We start from the raw sequence: 13,376 nt of genomic DNA on the forward strand, positions 1-13,376 counted from the left end.
TGCTTCCAGGACACTGAGCCCAAGGGAGAGTGCTTCTGTGCCTCCTCTTGCCAAACCAGGGAAACTGACCAATGTTTCCTTGCTGTTTGCCTTTTTCCTCTTTCCTTTTCTCCATTACATATGAAGTCAGGACCATATTTTACATATTCCCCTACTGCAACTAACAGTGTCTTTTTGCTGGGTGGAATATAAGTGAGCTGACCTTCTCAGAAAGTAGAAGCAGGTTGACTGACATAAGCAAAGGAGGGACTTGAAGTAAAAAGTGAGCTGCATCACATAAGAGTCAGAAGAGTCAGAAAGAAGTGCTTGCTGTATACATGCACACGAGGGACAAGGGTCATAAAGAAATGCTTACTGTATACACACATGAACAGAAAATCAGAAGCAAGTACCAACTGCACACATACTTGAAGAGTGAATCAAAAAGGAACATGCACCTTATGCATCCAGGGACAGATAAAGTCAGAAACAGTGTCCACCATCCCCTTGCAAAATAAAATAGTGGTAACAGAGAATCGCAATTAGCTAGCCATTAGTGGTACAAATTTGTTGAAAGAAAAGTTTGGAGGGTCCATCAATTATTTACTGGAGTAGCTCAAGCTCTGTGAAGGCAATCAGCCACGTCCCCTGGCAAATAGCCCTCTCTACCGTAACTAAAATGTTGTCTCCACCCCTTTTACACCCACGTTTAAAAAGTTTTTCTAATGATTTCTTTGCTCACTGATGATTTTTGTAGCAGCCTCTCATGAAAGGGCAGTGCTTTTGAAACTGCCAAGACCACCAGAAATCTGTCTGACAGGCTTTGGCCCCCTTAGGTGGAGGTTTGAGGCCTCACTTCTCATGACCTGGAGTTCTGTATTTCCACTCAAGAAGGACAAAGCTAATTTGTTCTGTCTTCTTCAGAAGACACTCTAGGGTTAAGGCCTTAGCTGAGTGGTAATGTTACTTTGAAATCATTAAAAACTGATTTGGGGGAAAATGGAGAAATAACAGGCTGCTGACGGGTTAGATCATTTTAATTAACTTTATAATGAAAATTTCCATCTGTCACTGGATCTAGCTCTCACCAGAGGAAAGGTGTCCCAAAAAACTCATGGACTGACTTATGCTTCAAACTTAGCAGTTACAAACATGAGTAGAGATAGATGCTTTGTCTTTAGTACCCAAGACTGGTATCAGAAGACCAATGTTAGGGGAAATGGCAAGACAGCATACTATAGGCTGGGGGTTCTAAGTGAGTGAGGAAGACACTGGGTTCAATCTCCAGAGGAAAATCAGCTACAGAAAACCAGTGGCGCCCTTACTTACTATCCACATGTGGGCTCAGATACTGGATTGCAGACCCACAAACGGAGCCACCTTACTTTATTACCACAAGATTTAGGAGTGACATACCATCTAAGAGTTTCCCATGAAACACCGCCAGGCCAGCAACTCTTCCAATGAAAGTGAAGTAGGACAGATGATCTTCATTACAGAGGCCTGAGTTGGGATTGATCTGAAGTGTGTAGTTGTCCCTTTGGGGAAGAGAAAAGTCCAGTTACACTTAAATGAAAGAAATCCAAGAAGCTGAACTCCCCTCTGTCACCCATTGCTTCATTTTACAGTGCGTGGGCAACCTTGGGGACTTTGTGGCAACCAATATGAGCTAGGAGATGCAACCCATCAGTCAGCCACCCCTTTCTGTAACTGACAGCTACGGGTTACTGGAGCAGGTAAGCTATGGAAACTGCTTATGGTCAGCTAATTTTGATCTATAGAAATGTCAGTTTTAGGGATGACTGCTCAGTCATAAAGGTCTTGCCTTGCAAACCTGGGGCTCAGCTTGATCCTCAGAACACCGTTTTTAAAAGCCAGCTGAGATAGCTCACACTTATAATCTCAGGGCCCAGGAAGCTGAAACAGATGGATCCCTGGAGGCTTTCTGGCCACCTAGCTTTCTGGGAAGTTTCAGGCCAGTGAGAGACTGTCTTAAAAACAAGGTAAGGATGCCTGTGGTTGTCCTTTGGCCCTCGTACGTACGTGTACGCAAGCGCATTCTCACACGCACGTATGCACAGACATGCACACAATGTCGATCTCAAGTGGGTCAACCAGGCATCTTGAGAAGAAGGGAACCATCACAGTGGTAAAGGGTGTGCAGAGATTCCCAAGCACACAAGCTCTGTAGATGGTTTCTGTGACCAAAGGTTAATTCCTCTGAGAGGTTTTGGATTTGGGGATTTTCCTTAAAGGCCCAACTCTTGGTTTACCTGATCTCAAGAGTCCCAGGAAAAGAACCTGGCTGTTTTGGCAATGCATCCCCCAGGGCACACTCAGTGGTCCCCAGTGGTCTTACAATTATGAGGACAAAGGGCTTTCAAAGAGCAGCACAGACTGATTTTTAGGAGGAATCTAAGAGACGTAGGGAGAGGTAAGGACCTTGGCACCTCCCTGCTGTCTACTAGTGGTGTTATGAGTGGACTCTCTCAGAAGCCTAGGAACTTCAACTAACCAAGGCAATTTGTGGCTAGATCAACTGAAGACTGTCTTGAGGCAGTCTTCTAAATGAGCCCTAGGGAACAGACACCAGGAGGAAGATGTAGGAGAAGCCACATCAATTGTGGTCCACTCTGGATCGAGGCTAAATAAACGTCTTTTTTTGCCAAGATCAACTATTCTATTGGGAGTTCAAGACTGGCCTCATGCTCTCCTCAGCCTGGAGAGAACAGGAGCCAAATGTTTGCTGAGAAAACAATTCAATGTGCCTCAGTTCCCTTGCTGGATAATGATGAAGTCCCCACGTAAGGCACAGCCTGGTTCTTCTACTATGGGACCAGGGTATCTGCCTTTGTATCCCAAGCATGGGCCTTCAAAATCCTCATGACTTGCCTTTTAAGTAGTGTGACTTCAGGAATGATTCTTATTCATATACCTCTGAATTCTGACACTAACAAACCTTTCCCTTATATCAGAATGGCACTACGGTGAAAACTGCCTTGCTCCTTCTGTAATTACCTGACATATTTCCACTTTCAGTTCTGTGAGCCAAACTAACTGACAAGAGAAGAATCAGCTTCAGGTGTTCACAGTGTACAGAGCTTCGCCATGCTAGATCAGAACTTGTTTCTAGACTTGTTAGGGTGGTAGGGTAGGGAGGGACTGAAATCTCAAATGGGTGAGTTACTTGTCTTTTCATTATGTGTTAAATTCCTTAAGAAGAAAGCTGTACCAGCTACAGAAAGGGGTACACAACACAAATGTCTTCCATGCACTTACGTGGCAGAATACTCGAAGAGGCCATAGTAAGGGTTAAACATCTCTTTGGACAGTAAGAAGAACCATTCTCTGGCCACGCCCCCATAGTCCAGGCCTTTCTCTGATTCAAACTCAATCCACAGTCTAGCCTTTAGAACATCAGGTCTCTTTACAGACATGATCCTCCGATAGGACTCTTCAAATATGTTATTTCTGTGAAGCTTCATTTCAAACCTGTTTGGAATATCAGCCTAGATGAAAGAAGAAAAGACAAGTTCATCATACAGTACACAGACACACACACACACACACACACACACACACACACACACACACCTGCCTTAGAGGAAAATAGCCAAAGGGCAGAGGCAATGGTGGCCTTCAGATAAATGTGCAGTGACAACTGGCTCCCCTGCGAGTTTCCCCTTTACAGGTTTGTCCTCTCACAGAGGGAGAACCTATGTTAACACAGGACACAGAGAAGCAGCCATTCAGAGCTGCTCAGGCGGAATCACCCACATAATCTTCAGGAGAACATTTGCTGAGCCCAGAAATTCATCCTTACCACTATGGAGACATAGGCATTTCCCCTACAGGCATCTTGGAATATTGGTTCAGTCAAAGAAAGAAATAAAACTTAATCCCATGTCATTAAACCTTTATAACCTCCAGGCAAGCTGGAACCAGTCTTATCTCTGGTAGGAACTGCAGTTGGGAGATGCAAGGCATGTTGCCTGCAAATTCATTGTGCTGTCGTGGGAAGGGGGGGCGGGGCAGCATCCTACTAAGTTTGGGTGAAACATGCATGAACTCAAAGTTGGCTGAATGTAACCCCAGCACTTGAGTGAGGTGTGCAAACAGCCTTCTGGAAGGAAGGATGAGGTCCAGGCTAGCCTTGCCCTACATGGACAATAGCCATGGAGCTGCTTGTGACTGGAGGACACAAGGATAACTCACAAAGAAACACTGCCAATGTGAGCTTCAAGGACAAAAAGTCTCTAGTTATGAATGAAGAACCTGAGTCCCAACCATGGGACAGATGGCGGATTCTGAGTGAGAGCAGAAGTGGCCAGTACTTCTTTACCACGGGACAAAGCTCAGAACTAGAACGTCAACAGGGAGGGAGCAGAGAGAGGGTGGCAGCCTCAGGCAAGGGGAGAGTTATGTTGGGGCTCATAATCTCCTTGGCCAGAGGCATCAAGTTTCTGAGCAAAATGAGAGCAAAACTAAGATCCATACAGAGGTAACAAACACAGAGACATAAGCTGGGGGTGGAGTGCACGGCCATAGTAGGCACAGTATCAAACTCTGCACTGCCCGTGTAAACCTTCCAGGGTCTCTTGGTTATAAAATGTTGTTGTTGCTGCTGTTGCTGCTGATTACACTTGGGCTCAACACTACCAAGTAATGTGATTACAGGTTGTAAAAATACACCTTGTTAAAATGTTAGTCATGTAGTTAAAACTGCACCTCAGACATAAAGAGGTGTAACTCAATGTGGTCTCCCCAGATTTCTTGACTTTGGTCTTGAATTATTTTCTACTCCGTAAGAATCATACGATTGGTTAATATATCACATACGAAATTGCCCTTTAGGTGATGTAATAATGTAACACTGAGCTAGTCTTCACTTCTCGTTTCTGTTAGAAGGAAAATTCAGATCAAAGATCTGGGTGGGACAAAGGGCACTGAAAAAGGAAGTGTACACAAGTCACAAGCATGCTGTTCTCAGTGAGGTGACGGGTGATGGGAACAGGCTAAAACAGAGCTTTTTGGAAGACTCGATTACTCACAGGTTTCTTTAATTTCTTCCTAAAGTAGTCGTATTTCTGCTTAAATTCTCTGGAATATGGAACAGCCTGCAAGAGAAGATTCACACACACAGATAATGTAAGCATATGCCTGAAATTTTATGTATAGTGAGCCAATGCTGGCAAAGTTTCATGGACTGCAAACCTTAAACACTCATATTCTGTATTTTCTACAGAAAATTGGCATAATGTCTGCATAGGAAGGGACCGTGTCCCAGATGTGATGAGAGCTAGTCAGAACAACACTACTAGACTTGTAGCCAAGGAAACTCTTAGGATCACACCGAACAAACTAGATACCTGCTCTGTATGGTTTTTGCCAGAGTATGAGTCAGGGTAACACACAGAGATACATAGATACAAAGCATCTTTTGTATGTACATCACTTCTCCCTCCTAGAGTTGAGTGTTATTGGATATGGCACTTTAACATACACCCCCAAGTGATACATACTGGTCATTTAAAAAGTTTTTTTTTTTTTTTTTTTGTGGAAAGCCATGCATACTACTTGTACTAGTGATTCATGACTCAGGAGGAGGCAGAGGCAGGATGATGGTGAGTTCAAGACCATCCTGGACTATATACCAAGATGCTGTCTGAGAACATCAAGCAATGAGGGCATGACTCCAAGGCAGAGTGTGCTTATGAAGTCCAAGGCCCTAGGTTCTATCCCCAGCACCACAAAACTAATAGCAACAGAGCAACACAAACAAACTTGTGGAGAAATACCACAAACAGAAAGGGCAGTAGACTGATGACTTCTTTCAGGGAGTGGAAAATCTGAGAAATGACACTTTGGAAAAGAGTTAGACTGAGGAGTCAAAAGTTTGCCTTTTACTCGGTGTCCTGGTTGGCTTAGCCGTCCACTTGGGTAATTTCCGAAATCAGATTGGCGTAAGCCTGCCTAGGGATCGTCTTGGTTATCAATTTTTATAGGAGGGCTTAGCTCACTGTGGGCTGCACCATTCCCAGGGAAGATGATTCTGGATTTTATGGGAAAGCTAGCAATGCATGAGCCTGTGTGAGCCAGCAAGCAGCATCCCTCATGGGTGGAAGTAATACCCTTTGGAATAGCAAGCAGGCTTGCCCTCAAGTTCCTCCCTTGATGGACTGTAACCTGAACTGTAAGTTCCTCCAGGTAGCTTTGGGTCAAGTTATTTATCACAGGAAAAGAAATGAAACTAGAACATTTATGCAAGAATTCCTTTAAAGTCAAACACCTTCTCTATGGAAAAAAAAAAATGGCCCACTGGGGTGGGCTCAGGGTCTCAGTCAGATACAACTCTCGAAAAGTTTCGATATCCTATCTGACTGGCACCTGAGAGGCTGAGGCAAAGGATCATGAATTTGAGAGCAGCCTGGGCCACATAAGAAGACCCTGACTCAGAAGTAAACAACACATCAAAAGTTCTCATATGTCTTGTATGTTTTTGTAAGTAGTGGCAAAGTAATATTTGAACACAGTGATTCAAGTCACCTTCATAAGCTGCATTATGTAGTGACTTGGAGTCCAACCACTGGCTAGAGGTGACTTGTATAAGTCTATGATTCCTTTTATGAACCAAAGTGGACTGATCTTATATGCAATACAATGAGTATATCACCAACTGCCTCGGTCAGAGCAACTCACTGACTTTTAGCAAACTTGTGAACTTGGGCATGGTGTACCCAACCCTCAGCAAAGCATCCCCAGACTCCAGCACCTTTCATCACTCCTGGTCTTCCCACAAAGAGAAGAACAAAACCTCTGTCCTTTACATTCCATTTTAAGGCATGACCACACAAATAGCTGACAGCCCCCCAAGCCCCTATTCTTTATAGAAAACTTCATGTCATTTGTTTTGAATATAAGAACAATGAAGACATTCTATTCATATATGATGTTTAAGAACATTCTAAAAACAAGTCACATGGCCTGAGGTCTTCCTTCTGTCTGCAGGCCTGTTTTCACATGGGTTTGTGCGGAGCCTGAGAGCTGACCACTCTTCCTATGCATCAGACAGAGTTATGTCTGAGGGAGTCATGTATGATTTCCAACACTTGCTAGTACACAGACAGCCACCAGCACAAGAACAAGGACAGGGGATTCTGACGTGAACTAAGGTGACATCATCATGGTCTCTGTTCTGCCAGCACAGCACTGCAGTCCATCACAAATATATTCTTATATGAACTAAGGTAACATCACCAGTCTCTGTTCCATCAGTACTGTATTCCTTCACAAACAACATTTTCTCCACATCCAGATGTGCTGACCTTCTCTTTCTGGGGTCTCACTCACCCACCGAGAGTAAGTATTCTCGAGGTTCTCTCTGCTTGGCATTTTAAGTGTTTTAAAAAAATGACAACATACAACAAAGTCTTTTCTCAGTTCCCTCCTGGAGTGCATGCTGGTGGAGGGCCACAGGTAATTAGAAAGGCAAGCCAGGCAATCAGCCTAGGTAGCTAGCAACAGCTGAATGAAGAAATGTATGCCTGCATGCATGCATGCAAATGTCAGAATGAAAACCACTATTTTGTACAATTAATACAGAAAAGAATAGAGGTAGGAGGTAAGGGGAATGCTGACAAAGTTTTAGGGGTTTATTTTGTGGGAGCCTAGGGAAGACAGCTCTGAGGTACCTCTGAGCAGAAACTAGAGAGATGGATGAAACAGATGGAGAACAGTGATCATTGAGCCCCAAGGAGGAAAGACATTTGGACAACACCGTGGGTCATGTTAACTGTGACTGAGATTGGGGGTGGAGTGGGGTGTGACAGGGGGCATCACCCACCCCCAATTTTCTCACGCAGGCTTAGACAATCAGCAGCTAGCTCCGTGATATGTCCTCGTCACCTTTTTCTCATTTATGTAAGAGGAGTCTGACTTGGAACACTTCCTTCTTTGTCATATGGTGACTCCATTTAAATTCTTTCGTGTGTATATATTTTTGGAAGCCTCTACAGTAGTAAGTTTCCATAAGGTTTTTCAATGAATCTTTAGTCTCTCCCCACAGTCCCCCCTGTACCCTGCTCTTCCACCCCCTCCCCCACTCAATCCTACTCTAGTTTCTCCTTTATCTCTCCCATTCCAAATGGCATCTTTTCTTCCCTGTCCCCTTACTGGGTTTCTAATCTCTATGGTTATTTTGATTGAACACATACCCCCAAAGTTTAAAAGCTAAGACCCACATACTAAGAGTCCATGCCATTGGCTTTGGGGTCTGGGTTACCTCAGAATGAATGGCTCTACCTCCATTCATCTACTTGCAAATTCTTATTTTTCTTAACAGCTGTATATAATACTCCACTGTGTAAATGTACCATATTTTCATTAGTCACTCATCGGTTGATGGACATCTCGGTTGCTCCCAGTGTCTGGCTGCTATGAACAGAGCAGCAATGACCATGGATGAGCAAGTGTCTCTGTGGTAAGATGCAGAGTCCTTTGGGTATATGCCCAAAAGTGATACAGGCGATCTTGAGGTAGATCAATTCTCAGCTTCCTAAAGGACCCCCACCCTGAGCAACTGTACAAGTTGGCAGTCTTAACAGCAATGGATGAATGCTCCCTTTTCCCCACAGGCTCACCAACACGAGCTGTCATTAGTCTTACTGATCTTGGCCATCCTGACTAGGGTAAGATGAAATCTCAAAGTAGTTTTAATTTGCCTTTCCCTTATAGCTAACAATGTCAAATACTCAAGTGCTTTTCAGCCATTTGTGTTTTATCTTCTGAACACTGCTTAATTCTGTACCCCATTTTGAAAACTGAGTTATTTAACTTTAGACCAAGTAAACCCTCCAGTGCTAGAAATGGGTTTTATCTGTTGAGTTGTTGTCCTAAGGGGTCTCATGGGCAGACGTAAGCTGTAACAGAGTCCTAGGCTTAGAGTTGAAAAGGGTATAGGAAAACGAGCCCAGGGAACCTACAAGGACTCGTATCTCTATCCGGAGATATGCTAAAATGGAGACATGCTAAAGGAAAGAGGCTGGAATAATTTCACACTTCATGCTTGTATCCAAGTGGGTCTGAGATATAGAGTCACCGTAATCAGGTGGCATAAATCCAGGCCAAGAAGTGACTGTAAATGGTAAATGGTAACTTTCTAGGACTTTAAAAAGCCCTAGAAAGGGTGAAAAAAAAAGAGTGCATGTGCCTGGATATGTGCATGTGCACACACACACACACACACACACACACACATATGCTTGTATACACACACACATGCACACATTTATAAACACATGTACCACAGTCACCCAGAGAATACACAATTGTTTTGAAAATAAAGACATAGTAAGTAGGAGCTTGAGTGCCCCTGGAACTGGGGAGAACAGGCTACTCAGAGAGAGGGCGTTTAGTAAGTATAGATCGTCAGCATATAAAAGAATAATTTACAAGGCAATACAGAAGAAATAAAAAGACAAAGCAGCATTTCTAAGACCCCCCAAAGGACTGTGAACAATTGAACACTCATTTCATAGGCACAATGGACACATAAAGTATTTACAAAAACCTTGAGAAAGAATTAGCTAGAAGAATCAAGTAACAACTCAAAGTACAGCCAAGGAGAGAGAGAGAGAGGAGAGTTTGTTCTTGTCTAAGAGACAAGAACAAAGATGGAGAGAGATGGAAAGGCTCGGGTGGAGTAAGGATGGGGAGGGCAGTGTGGAATAGGAGGCTGAGGGTTTGCCAGAACAAAGGACAGATATAATGTACCCCTCCCCATGGATGATCCAGCATCTAAGATGAGATCCAACAAGGGGAAATCCAGCATGTGACTCTGAGCTCGAAGATCATCAACGAAAATGAGAAAATTAAAAAAAAAATCACGAGAGAGAGAAAGAGAGAGAGAGAGAGAGAGAGAGAGAGAGAGAGAGAGAGAGAGAAATATTTGCCCTCTAAGAAATGGCAGTCATGTTGGCAGAAAATTTTTAATCACCAGTTTGGAGGCCAGAAGATATGGGAGAACATCCCAAAAAAACAGAAGGAAAAAAAAATAACAGAATTATGTAATTGGCAGAACTGAGCACTTAATGGAAAAAGCCAAGCAGCTTGTCTCTCAGCACCATCAGCCCACCACGTAATACGTGCTGATGAGTGCGTCACTAGCAAGAGAGGACTTTCCCTCTGTCCACAACTGCAGAGTGCTACGGTATCTCAGGGGCTCACGGCCCTAAGTCAGATGGATACTTTCTAACCAGCACGTGTGAGTGGCACCAGGACAGAGTTGGTGAATCAGCAGAGTCCATACACAATCCATAGCTTCCCAGCCTCTCCTCCACAAGGTTTTAAAGGCAGGATGACTAGCATGCATTTATTACCACTGTCCTAACAAATGCCAGCATCCTAAAATGTAGGGCTTGGTCTTGCAGATTATAAACAGGAAGGGAGGAGTGCTTTTCTCTCTTAAGGGGCCTGCACCCACATTTGGATACAGGGTATATCTTTTTTATTTCTGAGTGCTCCTCTTCCTCCTAATTCTCATGTTTAAGCCTATATTAAAATATCTTTAATAACAATGCTGTTTAAAAAAGGGAGACAATCCTGATTATCCATTTAAACTATCCTTTTTTAAAGGACCAGGAAGAAAACCTTTCAGTCTGCTACCGTTACGAACACCATTTTCTCCTCCCTTCTAATCCCAGTCCAAAATAAAGGCCCCAAACAGCTGTACCCTGTCTAGAAAACTCACTGATGAGCTGTGGTGAATTTTAAACTATTCAATTTCACCAGTGTCTGGACATCATAGTAGGAACACACAAGAAGTGCGGGTAACACGCAGTCACAAGCTCATATAAAGAAGAGGAACATGAGAATACTGACCGGACCAGTTATGGCTGGGTTCTGTAGTCTTGGATCTTCCCACTGAGTAATTTTGCTATCTGAAAACATTAAAAACATCAGTGCATTAGTTCTAATCCCTTCGGTGTACAGGGTATTTAGGAAAGAAAAATTTCCCTTTCTAAAGCTCCTGTGGGTAGACCCCGGGGAAAATTTAGTATTTTGGGATTAGAAGGTAACCCTGCTATTGCATGGCAAACATATATATGATTAGTTAAAAATAACAAAAACACACAACAAAAGTAAAAACATATCTTTGCAGTTTGGGGTGAGTAACCTGGTAAATGTGCAATTATAAACCCCTCTACTCGGAAAGGATTTATAACTTGATCTTGATTTTTCAAAAGACATAACATTTAGTTCCCTAGGTAGTTAACACACATACACATTTCTTTCTTGTTTCAAACACTTCTTAAAATCTGCTTATGATGTTGAGAAACTGCTTTCAAGTAGAGATTTCTACACTGAACACAGAAATAATCCACTCTTGTGCCTCTCGCATGCACGAATAACCGAAGCAGCAACGGTGGTCCGTCGCTATAAAAGATTTAGACCAGGCTGGCCTCGAACTCGTGATCCTCCTGCCTCTGCCTCCTTCAGCAAATCCTACCGGCGTGCGCCACCACAACCGGCAAGACTTCAAAACATCAGAAATCCTTAGAATTGACATGACAAACATTTCAGTATTAATGTTCATTTTCATTAGAGACCTGTCTGCTCCGGACAGCTTCCTATGTTAAATTCTAAGAAGAAATTGAGCATCCTTGGAGTTACTCCAGTTGTGGTGAGACAGCCACTAGGCAAGAATTGCCACTTTCCTTCTACAGACAAATTACTGTCCAGAAAAGGACACACTTGCAGAATAGTCGACTGATTATATCTGCCTAGACAGAGTAATCAGCCCTTAATAATTCTGCAGCACTAAGGTCTGTCAGATGATCCTGGGCCAGAAGGCAGAAGAACAGATGCTCCAACGTTTTGAAGTAGAGCGAGTGTCCAGGTGTTCAGAGGTCTCTATAAATTGGCTAAGTTTTAGAAGCTATGCTTTGTGCTTCCCACAATTATAGTCAACTCAGTCATTCTGGATTTCTGACGGGGTTGAAAACTTATAGCTATTTACTTTGAGAGAAAAGATCTGAGTGTATGGTCATCAGCTGACATTCATCCTAAAGCCAAGGAAAAAGCCAGGTTCAGAACTAAGTGTTTTAGTTAGGATAGATGACAGAGGTGCTGGTTAGTCAACAAAAGGATGGACTGGGTATTAGGACTATCTTGTACCTCACTGGTACAAATAGGCATAATTATGCTCTAATTGAATTTTGAGAGAAAAGTTTCCTTTTAACAGGAAGGGTGATGTGTAGGAGGAGCTAAGGTGGGAGGAGTACTGAGAGGAAGAAAAGGAGTAAGAAGAGGAGAAGAAGGAGAGGAGAAGCTAGGTGATGAAAGAGAGATAGAGGGGGGAGACAGGGAAGCAGATGTTCATGTATCTCCACCAGGCAAAGATAGTTGATATATCTAGGTTGGGTAGTGGGTTACACCTCTGATTGAACAATACCAAACTTATAAAGCCTATGATTAACATTTCTTAAAAAAATGTATAAATGCAAAAAGGAAAAGGGGGCATGGGATAGGGGTTTTCTAAGGGGGGGGAATGGGGAAAGGGGATGATATCTGAAGTGTAAATGAAAGATCTAATAAAAAAAAAAATTTTAGACATAGCTGAGCAAGACTTCAGAGAAAGGGTTCCCTGGCAGCCTGGCTGAGCAGTTTCCTTTCTCCCAAAAGGTGAACAGAAGTGCTCATGTGATGGCGTAGAGCAGCTGCCTGGGTCATGTGGGGTTTCACCGGCACATGATTAAAACTGCTTCAGAGGGGCTTGCAGGTACAGCCTCAGGTGGAGGTATGTCTGGGGCACTCAGACAAAAAAGGTGTGGAGAGGGCAGGCTGGGGTTCAACAGGTTACTTCTAAGTTAAAAACAGAAGGGGGGCGGTGCTTCTCTGGAAACTCACCCTGCACTCTAAGCCTGCTAGTGTGCTAACAGTAAGGTCACAGATTCAACTTTAACAAGCACCTTAGTTAATTTTTAAAACTCTGACGTCATGGACTTTCATGAAAACAGAGGCATTGTTGATGAAAATACTCTAGGCGGATTATGATTAACGCAGATGGTAACGTATGTACAAAAAAGCTTTGGTGAAGCCCAAAGTTCTGTGTGATGAAGATAAGACTTGTGATAAAAATGGTCTACATTAAGAAGAAACAGACAAAAAACCCAACCCCCTAAGACTACACATACACAATGCTAATTTCATTTTAATTTGGCAGAAAAAGAACATGAACGTAAAGTTCAACTGCTTCTGGGAACACTGGCAGATACAGGCGGTGTTTAAAATAAATAAATAAATAAATAAATAAATAAATAAATACAATTTAAATAGGGTGGTATTTTAGGTTGTCCAATTTCTAAAAAGAGAAAGTCTTTGGAAATTCAAAGCTGCTA

The 13,376-nt window shown here is 43.0% G+C and overlaps 1 protein-coding gene across 7 annotated transcripts in view; it reads right to left on the reverse strand.

The window, feature by feature from the left end:
• Positions 1–13,376, reverse strand: part of Nedd4l (NEDD4 like E3 ubiquitin protein ligase) — a 329,402-nt gene that overhangs the window by 22,897 nt on the left and 293,129 nt on the right. For all 7 annotated transcript variants that reach the window (XM_034517740.2, XM_034517748.2, XM_076912554.1 and 4 more), the window contains 4 exons: positions 10,858–10,916; positions 5,031–5,096; positions 3,259–3,488; positions 1,396–1,517 (listed from right to left, as the gene is read on the reverse strand). In XM_034517740.2, the coding sequence (XP_034373631.1) occupies positions 1,396–1,517; positions 3,259–3,488; positions 5,031–5,096; positions 10,858–10,916 (477 nt within the window). The remainder of the gene's footprint in view (positions 1–1,395; positions 1,518–3,258; positions 3,489–5,030; positions 5,097–10,857; positions 10,917–13,376) is intronic.

This window comes from Arvicanthis niloticus, chromosome 14 (assembly GCF_011762505.2).
Source record: "Arvicanthis niloticus isolate mArvNil1 chromosome 14, mArvNil1.pat.X, whole genome shotgun sequence".
NCBI classification, from domain to species: domain Eukaryota; kingdom Metazoa; phylum Chordata; class Mammalia; order Rodentia; family Muridae; genus Arvicanthis; species Arvicanthis niloticus.